Source organism: Sprattus sprattus (genome assembly GCF_963457725.1).
Source record: "Sprattus sprattus genome assembly, chromosome: 4".
Classification (NCBI taxonomy): domain Eukaryota; kingdom Metazoa; phylum Chordata; class Actinopteri; order Clupeiformes; family Clupeidae; genus Sprattus; species Sprattus sprattus.
The window spans coordinates 14,696,942-14,721,451 of NC_137923.1; the positions used below are offsets into that span (position 1 = coordinate 14,696,942).

At 42.4% G+C, this 24,510-nt stretch overlaps 2 protein-coding genes across 5 annotated transcripts in view; one reads left to right on the forward strand and one right to left on the reverse strand.

Annotated features, from left to right (window-relative positions):
* Window positions 1-12,118, forward strand: part of acsl1a (acyl-CoA synthetase long chain family member 1a) — a 30,508-nt gene extending 18,390 nt beyond the window's left edge. For all 4 annotated transcript variants that reach the window (XM_080837968.1, XM_080837967.1, XM_080837965.1 and 1 more), the window contains exons 3-21: window positions 173-290; window positions 558-622; window positions 1,007-1,108; window positions 1,484-1,583; window positions 2,219-2,394; window positions 2,989-3,021; window positions 3,142-3,193; window positions 3,702-3,775; window positions 5,611-5,688; window positions 6,415-6,549; window positions 7,015-7,149; window positions 7,349-7,444; window positions 7,885-7,957; window positions 8,116-8,204; window positions 8,280-8,396; window positions 8,696-8,839; window positions 8,942-9,043; window positions 9,325-9,396; window positions 9,736-12,118. In XM_080837968.1, coding sequence (XP_080694094.1) covers window positions 173-290; window positions 558-622; window positions 1,007-1,108; window positions 1,484-1,583; window positions 2,219-2,394; window positions 2,989-3,021; window positions 3,142-3,193; window positions 3,702-3,775; window positions 5,611-5,688; window positions 6,415-6,549; window positions 7,015-7,149; window positions 7,349-7,444; window positions 7,885-7,957; window positions 8,116-8,204; window positions 8,280-8,396; window positions 8,696-8,839; window positions 8,942-9,043; window positions 9,325-9,396; window positions 9,736-9,876 — 1,902 coding nt within the window. In that variant the 3' untranslated portion in view covers window positions 9,877-12,118. The remainder of the gene's footprint in view (window positions 1-172; window positions 291-557; window positions 623-1,006; window positions 1,109-1,483; window positions 1,584-2,218; window positions 2,395-2,988; window positions 3,022-3,141; window positions 3,194-3,701; window positions 3,776-5,610; window positions 5,689-6,414; window positions 6,550-7,014; window positions 7,150-7,348; window positions 7,445-7,884; window positions 7,958-8,115; window positions 8,205-8,279; window positions 8,397-8,695; window positions 8,840-8,941; window positions 9,044-9,324; window positions 9,397-9,735) is intronic.
* A 397-nt stretch (window positions 12,119-12,515) lies between these two features.
* Window positions 12,516-23,391, reverse strand: primpol (primase and polymerase (DNA-directed); the record flags this gene model as incomplete). The annotated part of the gene is made up of 13 exons (XM_080836630.1): window positions 12,516-12,773; window positions 13,132-13,178; window positions 13,276-13,358; window positions 13,576-13,684; window positions 13,864-13,950; window positions 14,345-14,442; window positions 15,022-15,184; window positions 15,416-15,570; window positions 16,372-16,477; window positions 16,791-16,938; window positions 18,499-18,637; window positions 20,004-20,098; window positions 23,209-23,391. The coding sequence occupies 13 exons, from the start codon at window positions 23,389-23,391 to the stop codon at window positions 12,516-12,518; spliced, it is 1,671 nt and encodes a 556-aa protein (XP_080692756.1).
* Between the last annotated feature and the right edge of the window lie 1,119 nt (window positions 23,392-24,510).

Below are 24,510 nucleotides of genomic sequence, written 5' to 3' on the forward strand. Positions count from 1 at the left end.
TAAAAACAAAGTACCAGATCCAAAAATGTTTCCGGATTCAGGCAATCCGGGTTCTGTGTAGACGTGGCCTAAGATTCACACCACTGGGAATACATTCACTTACCAGTATGCTATCAACTTCAATTCAACCTGTGGCTAGACATCAACGACATTTCTATGTTTGTGTTCACAGGGAGACGAGCATGTCAGACGCTCTGTTCTGTTGGACGTTGGCAAAGAATTGATGACTTATTTCTATGATGACGCACGCACTATGTATGAAGTGTTCACACGAGGAGTGCGGGTGTCCAGTAAGTCCTTGTCCTTGCATTATAAGCCACTTGAGGAGAACATGTTTTTGTAGCTATTTTTTCTCCTGCCAAGTTGCCTTAAGCAAAGATTGCAAAGGTCTATAGACCTTTTACTAGATTTAAACAGTTTTAACATATGTCATATGTCTTTTAATTAAAATATTTTAATATATCCAATTCATGTAATATGTCTAGAATGTAGTACATGCAATGGGCGGTATAACTTTGTAGCAGAGTACTACTTAACTAAAAAAATATCTCTCACAGATGATGGGCCTTGCCTTGGCTCCAGGAAACCCAACCAGCCTTATGAATGGCTGTCCTATAAAGAGGTAACTCCATTCCACATCTTTTGTATTTTTTCCTCCAAAAATGAAATCGAATCTAGAAAAGCATCTTTTGTTGTCAAGTCATAGATTGCTTTTAAGACATATGATGATAATGTACTGACATACGACCTATAATGACATTCCAGCATTCCAGTGTATTATATGCATCTTATTATGTCCGTCTTGTTTTCAGTATCTCTGATGTAGGTCCTTTATATAATGTTAATGTCCCAGGCCTTGCAATATGGCCGATGTATTAAAAGGACCTGATGAATTCCAAACCTAAATTACATCATTTTGATGCACAGGCTAAGGCGACATGGGCCTACTGTCATGTGCGTCAGGGTGTCCCTTACACAGTGTCTCCTCCGTGTCTCACCTATGCAGGTACAAGACATGGCCGAGAACATAGGCTCTGCCCTCCTCCATAGAGGCCATTCGCAGAGTGGGGACAAATACGTCGGTATCTTTGCCCAGAACCGGCCAGAGGTGAGAAGTGATTGGGTGGGAGTCACAGCTAGGCCAGCTTCAAGTCTCAGTTCAGCAGGAGTGAACCTCTGCCAGCTGATCCTGTTTTCTTAAAGTGTTTAGATGAGTCTGTGTTTGGTCATGCCAGACATTCCATTTCACACAGATATAAATACAAAGTGGACCTTTTAACTGGTGACAAATGTATTACTGATTGAACCATAGAACTGGTACCAGATATGTGGCGTAAGACCATCGTTGTCGCACATGACTTATTTGATATCTTTAACTCAAGACTGTGGTCTAGTTTCCAGTGTCCGCTGCTGTGTCATGTGATTGGCATAAGACAGAATGACATGGGCTCACTGGGTCATGTGACTTTTTATTCCTCTGCAGTGGACAATTTCCGAGCTGGCATGTCACACATACTCCTTGGTGGCCGTTCCCCTATATGACACACTGGGCACAGAGGCAATTGACTACATCATTGAGAAGGGTAGGTCTGCAGAGGGGCCACGGCCCATCTAAGACATGATAAACCAACTGGGCGAGATTCAAGACTGACAGATCTGTGTGTTTTGGAAGCACAAGTTGTTCTGAGATGTTATGCAATTTAAGACCCTAGCTAAGACCTGGATAACTCTCTCAGAAAAAAAACATTATATAAACTCAATAAAAACATCTCAGCTCTAGATGAGCTCACTTAAATGGGTAACATTAATATCAGTAGACTACACAAATCACATTTACAAACTTCCCCTAATAAGATCATCTGATCTGATTACTTAGCATTTCTCTTTTACACAGTTCACAACACCCCCTGACCTCCTAAACACATCCCCACACTGTTAACCCATCCCTCTCCAATCTCCCACTTGCCTGTGTGCTAAAGGAAACTTTTTAAGAGATCCTATATGATTTTTATGTGTAGAATTTGTATTATTTGATTTCAAGTCTAGAACCAAGATGAACTCATCTCATCAATTTCAAACCAAGCCTAGGTATAGGACAGGGATAATCTGCTCGAAAATATCCTAACAATAACTACAGGATACAAATTGAGACTCTCACAAATTCACAACACTTTCCTCCTACTTCTGCATCTTGGCAACAAAAATGCATTTTCTCCAGCTTCCATCTCGACAGTGATCTGTGACGTGGCAGACAAGGTGCGACTGATCCTGGACTGTGTGTCAAACCGTAAGCACACCGTCCGCACCATCGCCCTAATGGAGGCCTTCGACAGTGAGTTGGTGGCCCGTGCACAGACCTGTGACATTGAGCTCCTCAGCCTCAAGGAACTAGAGGTGAGGCACACCCTGCTGCATGACCTCAGTGACCTCTCCGAACAAGTTGCTGCTGTAGTTGTTGTAACTTGTTGTTGTAACTTTCCTCTATGAGGGTTTATATGGGTACCAATGGCCCTATTTCCCTGACTTGGCAAAGTGTATTTGAAGATGCACTTACATAATGACTGGCATGAGGCCTACACATTCTGAAATACCTCTCAGTATAAAGCCTAGACACAGTGTACACCGGAAATATGGAAGATGTGTTTAAGCAGTTGCAGCAGGCCCATTAACACACCTTTTCGATGTGATGTTCTCAGTGATGTTGAAGGAGAGCTTCTGTGATTTAGCAGCACATCACATTCACAGCTCTCTCTGAGACACTCGCCCGCATAGAACACAACAGTAACTTAGCAACCGCTGAGCGTGGACATGATCGGGTAATTGATTGTTCAAAGAGAGAGCCATTTGCACTTTTGGTGCGGATCTGAAAAGGTGCTTTACAGCTTGCAGTGTTCTCTAACTGTGTGACCGGTATTTAAAGCGGTATCCACCATTAATTCCACCACAGTTTCACATATCCATTTTTTTTCTTTCTTTTTTTCTCCCCAGGCACTAGGCAAGGCCCACCATACGGCGCCTCAGGTGAGTGCTGGAGGCAGCCCAGTGTAGTCCTCCTCAGAGAGAGCACTGGCACAGTTCTACTGATGAGAACTAATGTGTGTTGAAAAAGGTCTTGTTCTAACCTGTCCTTCCCCTCCCCAGCCCCCTAAACCAGAGGATCTGGCTTTAATCTGCTTCACCAGTGGAACTACAGGTAATACAGTTGGGGCTGTGTAATTGTGTGTGTGTCTGTGTTTATGTGTGTGTGTGTGTGTGTGTGTGTCTGTCTGTCTGTGTTTTTGTTTATGTGTCTGTCCAGGCATGTGAGTGGAAGGTATGTGAAATGGAAGGAAAACATTCACGTTGGGCCCAGGGAGCAACCGGCATATAAAAAACCCTTACAGCCAGAACTACTTGCCTTGATCTTTGTTGAATGGCTTCCTCCCACCTTTCCCACACACGGATCTCCCCACCCTCTCTCTCTCTCTCTCTCTCTCTCTGTCTCTCTCTCTCTCTCTCTGTCTGTTTCTCTCTAATCACACACACACACGTGCACACCTACAGACACATTGTCTAAGAGACACACAAAAAAATCAAACAAACCCATGTACATGCTCTTCCTCTCTGAACTGTAGCAGGCTTCCCCTGATAACTGAGTTTGGCTGAAGTTCACTTGGGGAATCTGAAACACAGCTTTTCCCTCCTTTTCCTCCCCCGTACAGGAAACCCAAAGGGCGCCATGCTCACGCACGGAAACGTGGTGGCCAACTGCGCCGCTTTCATCAGAGTAACAGAGGTGAGCTGAACACAACTGACCCACACTTCGCTTAGGCTGAACACGACTGACCCACACTCCTCTCAGGCTGAACACGACTGACCCACACTCCACTCAGGCTGAACACGACTGACCCACACTAGCTTGTATCCACAGGCGAAGAGAGAAAATTCCTCATTTTGCAATGATGCAGATTATTGCATCCTATCCAAGTGCACGTGTTATTAAAGAAACAGATTAGCATGTAGTCATGCATATTTAATGCTGTCATCAACTGTAGAGGGCATGCTAATTATGCAAAAATTCACTCCGTTAAGTAAATCTGTATATGCATTCATAGTACACCACTGCTAACAAGGTGGTATAGAGCTTCTAGAGGAATACAGCAATGTGTTTCTCGGCAACAGAGGTGTGAGACTGCAGCATTATCCATGGCAACAGGGCACGCTACAAGCACCAAAATGGTCAAGCAACAAATCCAAAGTTGTATGGGGCAAGGCCCCTTCTTATTAAAAAACTCAACTTATGTCACACATAGTCCCGTTATTTCAGTGAAAGACACGTGTTTAACAGACGTATGCCCAAATATGACTGGTTTCTATCAAGACTAGGAAAAAGTGATGACGTGATCACATGCTCCATCCCATGGTGTCAATTATGTATGTCAGCAGCCTTTCCTGCCTAGTTTAGACTAGGTATGTTACATTGTGGCTCATGTCTGGGTAAGGAAGGTCTCCATAGTCCTGCTAATATGTTCCTCATACTCTTATTAGAACAAAGAATTTGTGTATGCACCAAAGGTGTTTGAGAAGGACTAGGGGGAGGGAGGACTTGTCCCCCTTCATTCGCTAACATTACATTGATGTCAGAGTAAGCCCTTGCTAGAACATCATCCACAATTGATTGTGATCACTTTGAAACCAAGACTGCCTTTTATTGGTGACACAACACATTTCCTCAAACTGACTGAATGACTACTGATGATGTAGATCAGTGTAAATGCATCACTGGTCTGGGATCAATGGGGTTGTTGTACACGACTGAGAGAGCAGGCCTCCTCTAATCACATCTACGTGCATCCTCTGTACTCATTACCCTCTCATTGCTGTCCTCTCATACTGGCAACATGCCCCACCACAAACACATTCATACATGCAATCACACACACACAAACACAGCATTCTCTTCTGAATGCCTTTTATGTAAGGACCATCGGCGGTGACTATCTGTATGCCTCTCAGCTTACCGAGTCCCTGTTGTCTTGCTGAGGGGAAAAACAAACATAACAACAAGAGACTTCAGCAAAGGCCATCAAGAACATTCAGCAGGGATTGTATCTGCTGTTCATCTGTTATGGATGCATTTCTGACATAAATACCCCCTCACCACCACCCACCCACTGCACTACTGTAATGATGTGTCTCCGATTTGCATGTGATTTTGTGTTTGCATGTGAAAGGCCTCATACAATGCAAGTTAAATCCTCACTGGGAAATGTATAGCGCTGAGAAAACAATTTTCATATAACTACTGCAAAGATAAAAGATGGGAGCCATTACAGTCACTGTTTTGAATGGAGAGATATTATTTGTCCGCCTGTTCTTTTTCTGCCAGATTTGTTTCAGGCATTGTTCACACCTAATCGCTCTCTCTCATCTTTTGTCCTCCTTTTATCTTGCGACAATCGTGCTTCGGATGAGTATCCCCTTCTCTGACCAGTCACACACTCGCTTTCTCCTTATCTGCACATTGTTGATACTCCCGTGTCTGTCTCTCCTCTCCATTTCCTCTTCCTGTGCGCTCCACTTCCTGTCTGCTTCCTGGTTCTGCTGTGCACCCTCTGGGAGGTTGGATAGGCAGTATTGAGGCCCAGCTGTCAGGACGTTCTCATCTCCTTCCTGCCCCTGGCTCACATGTTTGAGAGGGTGGTGGAGGTAGGCCTCTGGTTTGACGGCATGTCTTTGCTTGTGGTGTGTGTGTGTGTGTGTGTGTGTGTGTGTTTGTTTCAGGTGAACTGCATGATGAACCAGAGTGACATTCACATGTCCTATTTGCCTCTAGCTCACATGTTTGAGAGAGTGGTGCAGGTATGTGAAATTTACAACTTTAACAATTAACTGCATTATGTAAGTGTGTGTGTGTGTGTGTGTGTGTTTGTGTGTGTGTTTTTCCAATTATGATTGCGATCCACAGTGGGATTGTGTTTCATGTTATATGAGCTGCTCTGGATGCCTACTAAGTTGATCTTGACAGAAAGTGGCATGCTGCTACTTGAGCATTCATTTGTTCTGTATATATTAGCATACTGTCTTCAAATTTGTGCTGTATTTTAAAGCATGCTGTCTGCAGATTTGTGCGGTATTTTTTAGCATGCTGTCTGCAGATTTGTGCTGTATTTTTTAGCATGCTGTCTGCAGATTTGTGCTGTATTTTTTAGCATGCTGTCTGCAGATTTGTGCTGTATTTTTTTTGCATACTGTCTGCAGATTTGGCCAATTTGGCAAAAGAAACCTCCCATTTCCCACTTCATCAGAGTTTGATTGTACAGTTCACACAGTACATGTTAGGATTCATCCAGATGCAAATCCAAGCTCTAACCATCTTGTTCACAATCGCCGTGTTTTTCCTCATTGCTCACTGTTCTTTGTCTCAATGACTAGGGCGTCATCCTCATCCATGGGGCACGGATCGGCTACTTTCAGGGGGACATTCGGCTGCTGATGGACGACCTAAAGACCCTGCAGCCAACTGTCTTCCCTGTAGTGCCCCGTCTGCTCAACCGGATGTTTGATAAGGTGGGTGACCCTTGACCTTTGATGAAGCCGCGATTCAGATAATATGAATACAGGAAGTGAGACCTATGAAATGGGTTTTGCCTAAGCCCTGTTGAGAGACACACAGTTACAGGTATTGTTATACTGGAAGCTGGATGACTTCCCTCCCTCATTCCCCATCAATATGCTATATATATGGATGTAGAAGAAGAATGCCTCCATCGTTTATGTTAGTTATATTTTCACTGGTATAATAACTGCACAGAGGAGCAACATTTTCCTGACTGCACAGATAATGAGAACTTTTTAAATTTTCACAGCCCTGATATGTTTAAGCTGAACATGTGGCTTTTTCTGTTGTAATGGACTGTATGTGTTTCTGTGTGTGTGTGTGTGTGTGTGTGTGTGTGTGTGTGTGTGTGTGTGTGTGTGTGTGTGTGTGTGTGTCTGTGTCTGTGTCTGTGTCTGTGTCTGTCTGTATGTCAGATATTTGGGCAGGCCAATACTCCACTGAAGAGATGGCTGTTGGACTTTGCCTCCAGGAGGAAGGAGGCAGAAATGAAGAGTGGAGTGGTCAGGAAGGACAGCATGTGGGATACGCTCATCTTTAGCAAAGTACAGGTACACTGGTGGTCAGAATGATTCTAAACCTTGTTGTTGGAAAGTCTCAGGAAAATGTCTTTAAAAAACAAATAAACCAGCCCTTTGTAGGATTTTCATCACTGTAGTCCTGTATATAGTCCTGTTATGTGATTGAACCTGTTTTGCAAAAAAGGTGATGTCATTTCTCATGAGTGTGTCTCTCTGCTGCCCCCCTCAGGCCAGTCTGGGAAATCGTGTGCGACTCATGATCACTGGAGCTGCTCCGGTCTCTCCCACGGTCCTCACTTTCCTGCGTGCTGCCCTCGGGTGCCAGGTGAGTACAGCCCAGCAGTTACACTCCCAGGGAACTCAGGGAAACAACAGAGTGGGGCCTAGATTCCCCATTGTTCATTTAGGGGACATAGATACCCTTCTTGAATATTATACACAACTTTGGATGCTGGCTTCAACACTGATGCCTGCTTGCATGTGGATAAATGCGTTTTTGTATTTTTTATTTTCAATAGAAAAAAACTAATTGTATGTACTTTTGAGGGTTCAGCCAATAAACCGTGTTTCACCTCATTCACAAACTGATTTCCCAGCTCAGTATGTTTTGTAGTTAATGGACCAAAGGCATAGAAAAACATCTAAGAAAAGATGGGAACCTTGCAGTAAGACCATGCCTACCATGTCTTAGAATACTGAGAAATCAGGAGTCAGGAGTAAAGATGTGCTTGAGGTCTCTGATGGTGTGTGTTCTCCCTCTGCCAGTTCTATGAAGGTTATGGCCAGACTGAATGCACTGCAGGTTGTTCTATGTCCCTGCCTGGTGACTGGACAGCAGGTACAGAAAGAAAGAGTGTGTGTGTGTGTGTGTGTGTGTGTGTGTGTGTGTTTGTGTGTGTGTGTGTGTGTGTGTGTGTGTGAGAATGTGTTTGACATGTATTGATTATATCCATTATGCCCAAGCCATGCTGTATCTGATTAAAACCCTTTTTGCAGGTCATGTAGGTGCACCTCTGCCTTGCAACCTGATTAAGCTGGTGGATGTTGCTGATATGAACTACCTAGCAGCCAATGGAGAAGGAGAGGTGAGTCTTTATGACTTAAGACATGGGATGTTTGTGTTTGTACATGCACCTGCTTATGTGTGTGTGTTCCTCTAGGTGTGTGTTAAAGGAGCAAACGTGTTCCAGGGTTACCTGAAAGACCCAGAGAAGACTGCAGAGGCGATAGATAAAGATGGCTGGCTTCATACAGGCGACATTGGCAAATGGCTACCGGTGAGGCCGTGTGAAACATCATAGTCTGTTCAATAGTACTTCCTCTTTCCAATGTCTCCTATCCTAACATCTCTGTGAACTACACATGTCAGTTATGTTAATTGTAAGTTTTATTTTGTGTTTTGCTAAATCCCTTACCACAGTTGGCTATAGTGCCACAATCTTGGGGTCATAGTTCAGAGGTTAGTGTAATGGTCAAATATGGCAGTAGCTAGCCTCCCCTTGCCTGTACTGCTCTCCCACGTTATAAAACTGCAAAGCTCACAGCATGTCTTTGCTATTGTGCTCCTGTGCTGCAGAATGGTACCCTGAAAATCATCGACCGGAAGAAGCACATCTTTAAACTGGCCCAGGGGGAGTACATAGCCCCTGAGAAGATTGAAAACATCTACTCCCGCAGCGACCCTGTGGCCCAGATATTTGTCTATGGAGAGAGCCTCCAGGTGAGGAGCAGCAGCAGGATGGCTGGTGTGGGTGGAGGAGTTCTGTCTGCTCAGTAAGTCCTCGATGAGCTGGAGAACTGATGCCCTTTTCCCTTCACACAGGCCTGTCTTGTGGGCGTTATAGTGCCAGATCCTGATTTTCTGCCTGGGTGGGCAAAAAAGAAGGGTTTCGAGGGCTCGTACACTGAGCTGTGCAAGAGCAAGGTGAACCACACACACACACACACACACACGCTGTCAGCTTATTCTTTATACTTTACACTGGTCAAATGTATCAATTTTTATGTATTAGAAATAACACTAGGAAATTACTGTCTACCACACTTTCTTTTTCATATTGCAATTTGCAAAGCATTTTACACTTCCTAAAAGACAAACGTTTTGTTAACCTTACTGAAAGATCAAATCACCTTGCAGTCATTTCTCTGAACCTCAGAGGCTAGGTAGACCAACAGACATCTGATGCTTGAAATCTTTCCATGCAGGATCTGAAGAACGCCATACTGGAGGACCTCATCCGACTGGGCAAAGAGGGTGGCCTTAAGTCCTTTGAGCAGGTGACTGATTTGCCCTCAGCAAAAGTGGGATAAATTGACTTCATGAGTAAAATGAACAATTTGGGGAATGTCCTAGGCAAGGCCCGATGATTGATATTCCACACTGAACAGGATATGTCTTCCTTTGTCTTGTATTTGCTCCTCTTGCATATGAGGTATTCTCTGGGGTGTAAAACCTCAGAGCGGGTGCTGGGCCTGTCTGAAACTCCTTTTGCAGTTTTAAGTGATGAAGTTTTGGCTGTAGTGTGACCTTGTGTGTGTCTAGGTGAGGGACATTGTGCTGCACCCCCAGATGTTCCCTGTGTGACCGTGTGTGTGTGTGTGTGTGTGTGTGTCTAGGTGAGGGACATTGTGCTGCACCCCCAGATGTTCTCTGTGCAAAACGGCCTGCTGACCCCGACACTGAAGGCCAAGAGGACAGAGTTGAAGAACCACTTCAGAGAGCAGATCGACCAACTCTACGCCCGCATTAAAATGTGAAGCACCCCCAACACCACCACACAAGGGAAAAAGAGACAAAGAAAAACAGGAGTGTGCCACCAAGACAGACAAACAGGGCCACACTCAGACAGAAGCCATAGCCTGAATCCTGTTGTCCATCATATGGACATCAATGATCAAGCAGCAGATGACCTGCGCCATTTAAATTAATAATCTAAAAGTAATCATGGTAATATCAGAGTAACATAAAGAACATATTTTTGGCTTTCAAGCATCCTGGTCAGTTTGCTAAAAAGCACAAAGCTTACTGTTTTAACAGAGTTGATGGAATAACCTTATGCCTTACCCAAGAGTGACAAAGCTCCACACATGTCCAAAGTCAGTGGCAAACACTCCAAACTCAGAGTGACCATGTCCTGTGTCAACCCACACCTCTCCCTCATTCCTGTCAAGAGAAGTGTTTGTGTCCTTGCTTATGCACCACCAGGTTCAAGACCTTCAGTAAGAATGTGCCATGGGACAATGAAAACCATGGGGCTGATGAAAACCATATCTGTGTCACAACATGAATTGTGTAACATTTCAGTTAAGTTGTAGTGTACATAGCTATCTATTTAAATGTTCTTTGTTGTTTCAGAGGTATTTATGGAAGATCTGGATATATGAAATGGAAGACATAACTGAACAGACACAGGGTGAACATGGAGTAGCCAGAGTAGACACCGTGCCATTTCTACACTTTCAGTCTATGCTGCTGAGGTTCTATTGACTGTTTTAAATGAAGACACGACACCCTCATAGTATCCAGATCCTTGTACCAATATATCCACAATTTGTCCTACCTAGAACATTTCAGAGGGTTCATTTCAGTGCATCTAGCATAAATAACAAACAGGTCATATGTATATGGTGTTTTCTTTTGCAAGGTAAGCTCAATGGATTAGTTAGACTCCTAGGTCATGGTCATAAATGCACTCCTCTATCAGCTGGTCTTTCCATTAGAATCACAACCTTTGCCTTTAAAGAGAAACAAGACCTCAGAAGATAGACAGGCACTTTATTCATCCACATCCTATTTTATTTTTATTAAAACACCAAAAATGATTTAACAGCAGAAGAGTCCAGTACAGTGGGTGATGGGAATTGAGGAGGGTGCTGCTGCTGCTGCTGCTATTCTGGCCTGCCAAGATGTTGTTAAGGGGATGGCTAACGTTGTCCAGGATGTTGTTAAGGGGATTGCTAACGTTGTCCAGGATGTTGTTAAGGGGATGGATAACGTTGTTAAGGGGATGGCTAACATTGTCCAGGATGGCCTGCTCTGTATTCCATGTGCCATTGTCCCCAGTCATGCCAAGTCCTGAGCCAGCCTTTTCCACAAACTTGTCCAGCCGCCTAGTGTCCTTGTCTGTCATGCTGCCTCCCCAGCAACCCGCTGCGTAAAAGAGACACTTGCACCACCAACTGATAAAATATATGCATCATTTTACTGCAAAACCACAGCCTCCTCAGAAAAAAACAGCCGGCTCTGCCCCTCTCAGTAAAGGGCAAGTTTTTTCAAGGATCAGTCCAGCTTGTTATCCTAAGTATTTGAAAGTCTGCACCGCCGCAATATCCACACTTCAAATGCTGACTGGCCGAGACATGCTTAGATATAGCCACTAGACGGTAAATACGACAAGCACAAATTTCAGGTGGGTGCTCATCAGTGCTAGTAGTATCTGTTCTCTCATGCCTTTAAATGGCAAGTCTCCAAGTGACCTTCTGACTGTCTGAACTATGGAGGCCGGAATTGGGCAGAAAGCACAGATGGAGCTTGTGACAAAATGTGTCTCAGTTTTAACATCAGATCAAAGCCATTCTGAATAAACTTCATAAACAATTGTATGAGGCCTGGTTGGGCTTGTGAAGCCTGGAGCAAGCATAATGGATGCCAATGCTGAATGTTAATCAGCTAGCCTTTGATTAAATTATTTTTACGATAAGAAAATAAGGAACTCAAACAGTTATTTATATAAGGTAGGAATTGTGCTTTGTGTGCAAAGCTTTTAAACGTAGCTGTGACAAACTTGGACAACTGGAAAACGTGAGAACCGTAGTATGATCGGAATTGTAGTTCGTTCAAGGAGTCAGAAGGGGATTAGTCAGTGGATACCTAAACTGGTGTCTTCTGGAACAAGTCGTCGAAATTAGTTTTAATGTCTTGGTGTTTTTGTACAAATATAAGATGCATATTTCCATATTTCAAGTTATACCAAATAAACACTGTTTTGTGTGTATTTGACATCAGCCTAGCCTCTTTTCATTAACTCTTACACAGACCAATAATTGTGAAGGGTATGGAAGACAATTTCAAAATTACTTATATTATAGAAATTTAAATTTAAATATAAAATGTCTGTACAGCCATTTCTATTTTCAAAAAAGTTGCACTTAAAAATGTTTCATGGTGAAATAATTTCCACAAAATCATGTCAAAAGTACTGTAATGGTAAATGTTTTTACCAACATTTAGTCAGAAATGCTGACATTACTGCACTTCTTACAGACATATAAGCAGTTAAAATCTTTTCCCATTACGTTGTCACTTTCTAGAGACAAAAAGGCTTAAGTCTGGATTTATATTGTCCCAGCTTCTCAGTGTGTGTAGGACACACTACAGGCCCATGGGCTTGTCTCCATCATCTCCCCCTGTTCTCACACTCATCTGCTGCAGTCAGCAGCAGCTCATCAGAAACCTCCTCCGCACTCTTCTCCACCTCCTGCAGTGCCTCCAGGTAACAGGGGTCATCATCAGCCCAGTCTCCCCAGCCTTCAGTGTCTCCCGCCTGGGTACGGTTCTCTGGTTTGGCTCCTTCTGGTGATGCCTCAGAACGAGATCTCTGGCTGAGCTCAATGGTCCCTGCACCATCCATCAGGTACAGCTGGTCCTCCTCATCCTAAATGAAACATGAAACACGTTGGTCAAAGCTCTGGTCAGAAGCACACTAGCTATGGAAAGATTAGATGAGATGAATTAATGAAACGATGTGCATATCACTTCAGACTCAAGAGGCACACTAGCTATGGAAAGTGTGGTGGCGGTAGTTGTTCATGTTGGAGTTTACAGTGTCTGACACTCACTGATTATGCAACAGGAATGCTCTTGAGTAAGTACTTGAGTTAGTTCACTACGACGTAACCGTAGCACCTACAACATCAGCTAGTGGTCATTACAGACGGCAGACCTTTAGATATAAAACTCTCAGCTTGCTGTTTCACATGTCACATGATTCATATTTGGGCTGTGGGTCTGACCTCTTTGAGTAGATGACTGATGCAGATCTCGTCTGGCAGAGGGTAATCTGTGAGAGGAAATATTTCTGTTATAGTTCTGTTGGAAAATCCCCACTCCTTTCGTGAACCTTTAGATGGACTGTTTGGATATACATAGGGACTTACTGGAGGATCTATAGTTCTGTCTCCTGCACTCTGGGTCGTGGCACTTCTGATACCACACCTCCTTCCTCAGATCCACTAGGATCCTGCAAAGGTCATACCAAGGTCAGAGTACAAAAGCTATGACCACAAAAGGGCAGTGATACTCAGCCTCTTTGAAAGACGCTTTCACATCTCAACTAGACTGTTTCTTACAACACATCTGAAGTGAATTACAAATTCCAAGTGATGATGAATCATGCAATCGGAAACAGTTTTGGTAATGGACTGTGAGCATGTATGGGATGTGGGCAGGCGACTCACATAATGTTGTTGCTCTTGTGGAAGCGCCCCAGGTTTTTGCACCAGCGGTAGTTCAGAATGTCATAGACCAGCAGCTGCTCCGACACAAAGTAGTTCCAGCACCGTATACCTGAGGAAAAGGATGCTATGACAATCAAACTCACTGTTATATGGCACAGCTAATCAAAAGCTTTAGGACACAAATGGGTACAGAGTAGCACAGCGGATGTGTTCTACCCTGTTAAAGCCAACCCAATCGTTTCAGGAAAGCATTCAGACAGACCTTGTGAATGCACTCCAGATACTTACTTCCTCTGATGTCCCCCTTGCATAGCAGGGTCAGCACAAAGTCATCAACCTCTCTGTAGGGGGAGTACTGGTGGCCTCCAACACAATCTAATGAAACACGAAAATGATCAGTGGAAGGAAATGCAATACATGGAGTATTCAGTGGTAGTTTGTCCATCCATGCAAACAAACAAGAACGCAAGAATGTTAAGTGACACCCGACAGCCATTTCACATTTATCTGTGTTAACATTGACCTGTATGTATTTCCATGAAGAATAAATGTGTCATTCTAATGTTTCTGTATGCTTATATTTGTGTCTGAACCAGTTGGTTTTAAATGTATACCTTGGGGACTGAGAGTCTGGTATTTCACCAAGGATAGTTAAGCTGTGGTTGCCATTGCTAATGCAACTCTTTCTAGAGATTCAGCAGCATTAGGTTTACCCCACCCTAACTTCTAATGAGCATGTCTGAAATTATGATGGACTCTATTCCAGTACCTGGGCCGGGCTGAGCTCTGGTGGAGCCCTCTGGCTGTGGCCCTGGGGGATTTCCAAACTCTGAGGCATCCCACGTCAGAATCCTCTGACCTGTATAACTACAAGCACAAAGACTCTAAAGATTTAGGTTTCAGATGCACAGTGCTTCTGGGTACTTTTAAGGTCCGGACCAACTGAACAGAACAGTTCAACAGAGTGGTCAACCGTTTTTATGCCTATGTATTTTGGCATTAATCGAAAGAGGTGGCCTTATGCTGTTTTTTAAGGCAAAAAGTTCTTTATATTATGATCACATCCGTACTACTTCCACCACACACACACACACACACACACACACACACACACACACACGCTGAGAGAGAGCTGTCTGGGGCAGCTGGGGCCCTGAGATAGCAGAGATCCTATCAAGAGAACCATCTCCAAACCTTAGGCTCATCTTATGCCCCACTACCTCTCTTACGGTGATGCTAGGAGCTTAATTTCAACCTCTTGTACAGGCCTACATACACAGGCCTGAGGGTTCACAGGTATAGGTAAAGTTGCAGCAGTCTCCAAGTAAAGGGTCAATATTTATTCAAACCCTCACTAAATCAAGACTACTGGTGAGCTGTGCCAGCTTTGGCTGTGTAATTGACTGAATTCAGACCAAAAGGAGGTACATTAAACAGGTCAGGTACCTCACATTGCTGATTAAAGACGCCTGAAAGATGTTCTCCTCCATGGTGAGATGCTTGTCAGGTTCTGGGGAAAACTGGTTGTCCTTAGCTACCACGAAGGCTGCATTCTTCCCCATCTTCGACGACTTGTACAGTCGAAAGTTTCTGTTCTTGGTGTAGACCCCTACAGACCAATGTGCCATATGCTGTTTTAATCTACCACTGTGTGTACAGGAACATCATAACATACGCAGGACTACTGTACAGTCAAATATTGATTTGACTGTTACACTCTAAAAAAATATATCAATATTCTTCAGTCTGTCGATGCTAAGGCAACTAGTCTAAATAAGACCAAAATCATTGAATACTGAAGAATTTCCTGAATTTGAAAAATACATATTAACATGCACACCAAGGTCAACGAACAGCTGAGTCTGTCCATCTTTGTTTTTCACCAACAGGAAACTGAGGTCATCTTCCCCATGTTTTTGTCTCTTGGGCTGCCGTCTTCCCAGCATGCGCCCGTCCCTGATGGGAATACACTCCATGGAATGGAGTGGTTCTATACTGCAGCAAACAGATCACAAGGCAATCTTTGTTATCTTACACTGGGGCAAATAAACACAGTACATTATTTATAGTCTGTGTGCAACCATAATTCATGAAATTGTAAATGCAGTTCAACAGTTCAACAACAGGTGCAAAACATTATTAGCCTCAGAACAATACATCTGGATGTGAGTCAAAATGAAAACAGGAAGGGAAAGGAGAAGAGAAGGAGGAAAAAAAAGGAATCAGGCCACAGCAGGGGGTTTCCTGGGATTACAGCTGGAATAGCAAAAACAACGGCAGGGCCACAGGTTAATAGGGGTGGGGGAAAAAATTGATTATTCGATTTTTCTCGATTCTCTCTAAAACGATTCTGTCTCGATTCAGAAAAGTTCATAATCGATTTTGTAATAAAAAAAAAAAACACATCCATTTTATGCTGAAATGCAAGCTGTATCGATTATTGCATTGTTCATAGAAAGTCAAAATTGATAATCGGTTTAGAATCGATAATCGGTTTAGAATCGATAATCGGTTTAGAATCGATAATCGGTTTAGAATCAAATCGTTGACCTCTGAATCGGAATCGAATCGAATCGTGAGGTGCCAAGAGATTCCCACCCCTACAGGTTAACATGGATCAAATGTGTATTACACAAACCATGCAGTCAATCTCTAAGGTGTGTTTGCAATATTAAACTATCCTTAGGTGTTGGGTATTGAATAACACAGTTGAATTTCATATAGCCTGGGCTATAGTATACAGCTTCAGTTAACATAAAACACCCTGAGATGATGGCGACATGTAAACCTGTAAACCTTTGCTGTGCACTGGCACAGGGAGTGGAGTTGTTCTCGGGCTGGCTGCTCTTGCTTGCCTGAAGCATGATCAGCACTGGTCTTAGAATAGCATGGATGAAGCGACCTGTGGTTAGAACACAGTGGATCAATAAGCATACACATAAAAGGACACCACATGATGACAAAGTGTGATGCCCTTGTTGCTTCACTGATGTCTATAGAAAGATGATGATGGCTCTTAGATAATGAGTACAGATTGCCCGTTAAAGTGTATGGAGCTTGCCCTCCACTATGCAGCACTGTGAGTCTGGTAGGTGACCAACCCAACACAATCATTCCATATATTTTCCTAACATACACAGACTTTTATTAATTTTCACACTGTGGGTATATCTCGTGATTTGAAATGTAAAATTGAATACAAAGAATTCCCATACCAACATGACTGTTGTCCTTGAATGCTGCATTAGGCAGGAGGAAGATCAGATGGCGGCTGAACTTGTCCTCGGTGCTGGAGTCCAAATTCAGCACATCCTTGCTGGAGCACTTCAAGCCATAGAGCTCGTCCAGCTTCTCACACACATACTGTTGGGGAGGGAAACAAATGCAGGCAACAGACCGATGTGTGTGTGTGTTTTGATGGTGCTTTTTTTGCCAGTGCTTTTTGAAATACTGAGAGCTGCGCCGACAAAAAGATGCCAATGCGTGGGATCCTGCAGCAAACCTGCTGGAAAAGCTTATGACAGCGCTGACAAACTACTACAGATGTCTGACTTTTTCAGTGTTACGCCACAGGTAAATGACTTTGGGGTGGTCTTGTTCACTTCATACATTTAACAAGAATGAAAACATTCTAAGAAAAATAAATTAATAAATTAAGTCCTTATTCCTGAGACTTCCAACCAGCCCACATTAGGCAGTGACCTACGTTGACAGCTAGTCTATGGAACAGGTCCATTACATTCAGTGGTGCAGATCTCAGCAACCAAGCTTTTGAAAACAAGACAACTGCGAACAAGACTGCACACAATACCACCGTTTGTCTCCACTTCATCACAGAACTAGATCTTATTAATAATTTACAAAGCATTACATAGCCTTCTTCTTGACCCAGGACATGTAACCCCTTTTATGGATAAAATACCTTGTTAGAAAAAGGAAGTTTCTTGGTATTTGATGCAGCAATCTGTCTTTGTAAGAAAAGGGAAGTTTCTTTGGTGGTTGATGGAGCAATCTGTCTTTATTCCAGTAAAGTGCAGTAACGGGAGCCCGTTGAACATACTCTGGATTAATTGGTGCAGATCTGAACCAAGCATCTCCAACTCTAGCCATATATCGTAACGGTGTTAATTCTCAGACGGCGTGTGTTACTGGCAAACTTTCGCATTGTCATGCGAGTCCATTATTAAACTGAAGTTATAGATTGTTAATCCATTATTAAACTTAAATTTGATTGTTTAACAGAATGGCCAATGTTTGACACTGTCAGATAACTGACATAGCTACACTATACTGTTTGAGGCCCTGTTTACACGGAGCCTGGATTACCTTACATTTACATTTAGTCATTTAGCAGACGCCTTTGTCCAAAGCGACGTACAAGGGAGAGAACAGTCAAGCTAAGAGCAATAAAACCTGGTGTAACAATAAATACTGCTTTTTTAAGAAATAGAAAACCACATAGAAAGAAAAGGAAGTGCAGGACTGTCACTGCTTAAGTGCAAGTTAATCCAAAGTTGCCCGTTAGGCAGGGAGGGGCTCTCTGAAGTGTTGGGTTCTCAAGAGCTTCTTGAAGGTAGAGAGGGACGCCCCTGCTCTGGTAGTGCTAGGCAGTTCGTTCCACAAACATGGATTCAATACCTGAATCCATGAATAAATGTTCCATACACCTCAAGCTAGGCTTCAAATGCAAACAGGTCTGGCAACCTTTTGCTGTTCTGTATGATAATCAGGTTTCTCTTACTGAGATGGTTCTCAATGGCCTACCCCATTCCCATACTATGATTAATTGCAGTCACTGGCACCTCAGTTTGCTTCCTGACTCCAGGTGTCTGAGCAAATCCTATGAGTGCCCCTTTTTCCCCCCTCATGACAAAGCACAGATCCTTATTTTGTTGTTTGGTTGAGAAACCGGAGTGTATTTACCGGAATAAGCTGAGCCACCATTCTTCCCCCATCCAGGCTGGGGTTCCAAGCCCTCTGGAACTCCAGGTCAAAGTAAAGCTTACACACAGCTCCCTCTGGGATCACCTCATAGCAGTGCATAAGGGACTGCCTGTAGGTCCTGGGTGAGCGGAAAGACGGGACATGGTTTACAGGGTTCGTGAGTAAGTAGGCAGGACAGCATTGTTTTTGGCCAGTAGGCCTAATCCTATCCAAAACCAGTGCATAAAGTAGTACACCAAACCCGTACATAAAGTCATTCACCTGTGTTTCGAGAAATTAAAAGTGCAGTGTGTAGGATTTTTGCTGCATGTAGCTGTGAGGTTGCAGATTCTAGCCACCTGAATACTTCTCCCTTACCCCTCCCCTTCCAAGAGTATGTAAGGTGACTGAGAGGATGTACAGTGTCTGTCAGGTGCCAGTAGCTACTTCTAAAATGATGGCATCGACTATGACCACATTGAGTAGTCATATGTCAAGTGATGAGGTTACTTTAGATATTGTATTTAGTTATTGAGTCTGTAAAACAACAGGCCGATGGCTTCCATGGACTGTAAAGCGTGGAGATTGGCTATGTTAACAGTTAGTTGTTGGCTGACATGAGCTTCAAAGCTTTATTTGTTTAACGTCACACCTTTATTGGCGATGATCTTCAGCGTCTGTTGGCTGATCTCGGTTGCGGGGTCTTTTGGGCCCAAATAACAAAGATAAATTATAGTTTTGGCGCATAAATGTAAAATTGCAATCCTTGTAGCAATTACATATTTTTTAACATTGACATGGGGAAAAAAGGATACTTGTGTCAGTAACTATGCCAATGATCATGTTCTAACTAAAGCTATCAAACAACAATATTCATTTAGGTGGTGTGGCTAAACGGCCTGTCTAGCAAGAAACTCGACTGCCATTCTGAAAACATTTGTTTCACTGAACTGCAAGTTAAGTGTGTCCTAAGGTGTGACTTTATCTTAAAATAGTATACAAATAGCATGAGAGAGATTTCGTCTTCATTGTAAGATACTTCTTATATACTTCAAATAATGGTATTTAATTAATACAAGAATGTGAATAGCAAAATGTTCTCCACATAACTTGGACTTTTTCAATAAATGCGAGTCAAACTTTGCTGTCAGCCTTACAAAATTAAGTTTAAGATGAGTGATGACTACATCTCGCTGATACCTTAATGCAATATTCAACTTTTAAGATATTTTGAGATTTAAAAAAAAAATCTTCTTTTTGGTTCTTTTACACGTGTCAATAATCATAATAATATAACAGGTCTATGAAGAAGAGAGAAATGTTTAACCATTTACTGCATTTTAAATGATGACAATACTAATTATATTCATTTTATAAAGTCACGTCAATAACCCAAATGCAAAACCAGTACCTTGACAGAATAAAAGCCCCTAAAAACCTCCATAGCTCTGTCCATTGAAATTGACTCTAAATGCCTACCATTTTCCATGCCCTGTGATCTTTACCTATAGTAGTGCCACAGCTCTGTGTAACTGGTGACCAGGTAGATCCTCTGGCCCATGCCACCACCTTCTCGCTCAAGTGCAAACACATGAACATCCTTCAGACCAAGGAAAACAAAGGTTGAGAAGAAGCCAGAATCAAATTAGGATAGATCAGATAGGCTAATACATCTTAGATATGATGCTGTAGTGGAATACTAATGTAGACTTCAGAGGCTACAACCATTAAGCTGTAGAACAGATTAGGGTGAAGGACACTAGACCGAACATTTACAGAACAAGGCCTACTGATGTTTCTGACCTGTGGTTTGTCAAGGCTACTTCAGTTACTGCATGTTTTTTGCATCCGGCTATATGATTATGGAGGATTATCGGGGCCAAAACTAAATAAATAAATAACTAAATAAATAAATAAATGAATGGTTAAATACTTGGATAAATACATAATTAGATTTATTTATACCTACATTTATTTATTTATACTTACATATATTTATTTATACTTACATATATTTATTTATACTTACATTTTGTCATACAATTTTGTCATACATTTTGTCAAACATTTTGTCATACTTACATTTTGTCATACATTTTGTCATACTTATTGTCATACTTATTGTCATACTTATTGTCATACTTATTGTCCACGGTGTAACTTGCTTGCAGCAAAATAAATCCGTCATCCCCCGTCACCAAGTCAGGGGGCGGGTTAAAGCCTCTGATTGGTGGTTCAACTTGAATTGACTGCTTTTGACTAATTCAAGATGGCAGCACCCGGTGTGGATTAAATAAATGGAATATTGCATGCTACAGTAGTCGAAATGTTGGCTGTAGCTGAGGAGATGGAGGCAACTGCAATTCACATTGTTTTTAAAATCATATTGAGGGCTTCGCTGAGATTATATCAACGGTATCCAATATCGGCCCTGACTGACACAGACATAGATGAAAATGTGTTCACGATCCTCAGCGAGATGGTAGCAGATGAGGCTGAGTGATGGTCATACATCCTGGAGGTGGTCGTACTCTGTTCGATCTTCGGCTGGCACAATTGAACACTTCGCACTCTCTGGCCTGAAAAAACAAGATATTGCGAACCTTTTTCGAGTGTCCAAGCGCACTATCAAGCGACAAATGCAGCAGAGTGGTATCAGGTATTAATAAGAGTAGAATGTGTCTGTGTCAGGGGTATAGATGTTCGGGATCTGGAGAAAGTAATGGGTAAACGTCCCTTGTCATGACTAAAAGGAGAGCTCCAACTATTAACTCTCTAGTCTGAGAGTTGTCATTTGTTGGGGAGCTGTGAGACTCTTTCTCTGAGACTGTTGTAACGTCATTACTGCTTGACTGTCACTATGTTTACAGTATTGTGCCCTATAAAAGATGGTCCTCCGGCCTTCAGAGCGGAGAGAGACATGATTGAGACCTAAGCCTGGTGTTGTGTTGTTTTTTATTGTCAGAGGTCTGGGTTTCTCTCCCAATCTACAGATTGATAAACGTATTAAAATCCAGAACTCAACTGAACGTAGACCCCGTTTATACGGTGGGAAAACGTATATATTTTCATGCGGTTTGGCCTTTCATTTACGAGAAAAAACGGAGGTTTTATCACGGGAAACGATAATAAAAACTCCGGCCAAAGTGGAGATTTCAGGAAAACTCAGTTTTTGCGTGTGCACTGGGTCAAACGGAGTTTGCGTCACATATGCGCCTAAAATGCATTCGTGATGTGAGTGTCCTATATTTACTGTTTACTGATCATGGATGCTGTTAACGTAGTGCTCATTTATACGTTAATGCAAACGCAGGATTGCATTCTTTCAACCCTATAACTGAATCTCTCAACCCTTCCCCAGTGTGTGACTATTGGCTTTAACAATGGTATCCCCTGCACTTCCACCAGTGGACTACGAGTTTTACATTCCATCTTGTCTACCTGTTGTAGCCAAATAAACGTAAAGGACATATCTAGGACTCATAGCCAATTTAATGGATTAGCAGCCTACTTATGCAAACCTACAGGTTTAGCATAGTTATGATTGCGTTTGGGGGCGTATATGCGGGTTCATGTAAACAGAAAGTTTTTTGGAAAAAGACCTTGTGTGTACGACGTTATTTTTGAACGGAAGGGCAGAAATATTCTCTATTCTGTAATTACCCGGCTATGTGTAAATGTGGTCTTACTCTTAGTCATCCGTTTATGAAGAGACGGACAAAACACTTTCTTCATCACTGGTGATTCAAAAACTGAGGACATAAGAACCATGCTACAGCGTAACATTCTAATAGCAGCCTGATGCAAACTATGGAAGAGATAGACGTGATGGGGTAACGACAGCGCTACGACCTGGCTACGACTACTACGGCCAGTGCACCCAGTAGGCCACATTAAACCCAACATTTCATAACACTACTAGAAATACTACTAGTAGTAGACGAGTTGAGGGCCTCTTAAATTAAGGATGCAGCCTCACGCAGCAGCTGAGGGTATGTCTTCTGGGACATTCTGGTATCTTGATTTATTTAAATAATGCTCAATAACTTTCATTAAACTAAATCTGGCGCTTGGCATCCATAAACGCCAAAATTCATTATCCCTCGAGCCTGATCGACTGGTTGAGCCTGCCTGGTGTGTAACACCAATCAGAGGCTTTAACCCGCCCCCTGACTTGGTGACGGGGGATGACGGATTTATTTTGCTGCAAGCAAGTTACACCGTGGACAATAAGTATGACAATAAGTATGACAATAAGTATGACAAAATGTATGACAAAATGTATGACAAAATGTAAGTATGACAAAATGTTTGACAAAATGTATGACAAAATGTATGACAAAATGTAAGTATAAATAAATATATGTAAGTATAAATAAATATATGTAAGTATAAATAAATAAATGTAGGTATAAATAAATCTAATTATGTATTTATCCAAGTATTTAACCATTCATTTATTTATTTATTTAGTTATTTATTTATTTAGTTTTGGCCCCGATAATCCTCCATATATGATGACGTTGCTTACATGGTTGATTACGTTGGATACATGGACATGGTGAATATAATAATAATACAAAGTTATTCAAAATGTAAAATATAACTGATCTGGCCAACAAACGGACATCTGCAGCAGCTGTAAAGCAAAGTTCACTGCAACAACCTACAGTTTGTCCCGCACTCCTGCATCTTTTACTACACACTTACCTCTTTGCAGGTATGTGCGAGTGCCAGGGCAGAGCTCTGTCGAGGGAAAAGACGCCACAATGAAGACGGCTGGGACGGCCGGGCCAATCGAGGCTGGTACCGTGAGCAGAGAGGGCTCTGCTGATAAGAATGAGCCCGCTTCTCCACCTGCCTCAATCGGTCTCCCCACTCTCTCTTTCTCATATCTTGGTCTGCAAATCGCAAATTCAGAGTAAATTAGTTGGGGGTATCAATACACAGGGTGAGACTAACGCACTAGTTGTTAGACGAAGTAGCAGTCTCAACGACACTTGATGAATACTATCCTAGCATAATTTGCTAAATTACGCGATAGAAATACTGGCAAGCTAACTCAATGGCATAACATATTTGATGTTAAAGGCAAGCATATTTTATGAAAACGGCAAGTCCAACACAACCATAGCCATAACCATAAAGGACAGCAGTACATTGGGATTAACGACATAGGTCTTAACATTAGGCTACTACTTAACGCTACCTTAATCAGTTGGCTTCCAACTAATTTAGCTCTAGATAGATGGACACCAACATGAGTAATGTCTTAAATGATCCATACGGCATTTGCCAAACAAACGACTATGGTAGTATACTGATATGGCTGAAATCATACACAGGAACAGGAACAACGGAATAATCTGTGATAGTTTCACATAGTAACGAAAGGAAAATCTGATCAGATCATAAACATCATTCCGTTGAAGTTGCTGTCCCCAGCCCGCCCGCCCGCCATTCGTTTATAAATAAAACAAAGCATGCTGGGAAATGTAGACAGAACCTAACTAGCACTATTAACTTCCTGACTCCAAGGTAGGTGGCTGGTGCTTTTTATGGTCTGAAATTGGTTTCACATCTTTAACTTGTAACTGCACTACACCTATGTATTTGCTTGACCACCGACTTGTGAGTTTGGTCTGTCATATAATGAACATTTCGAACTTCGAGGATAGGTCTTGTGTTGGCTTACAGCTTAAGCATTTGTATGTTCACTTCGGTATTTGACGTAGAGTTGGTGCATGGAAACTATCGTTAACTAATTTTTACAGACATCAGTATTGTTGGAACTCGGTAATGAGCTTAATATGACTTTTGTGATATATGCTGAGTTGTTCTAAAATATAAACGTGAACTGTCGCAGCACAATAACAACCTAACGTTAAGAGACAGAAAGTCCTTCGACTGCACTCGTAACTGCTGTGCAGTTTAGTGGCACTGTTCTTTCTCATTGTAGCCTGCTTTACGTTGAATGTATCAGTCAGTTGTATTTCTGCTGTGATAATCAGT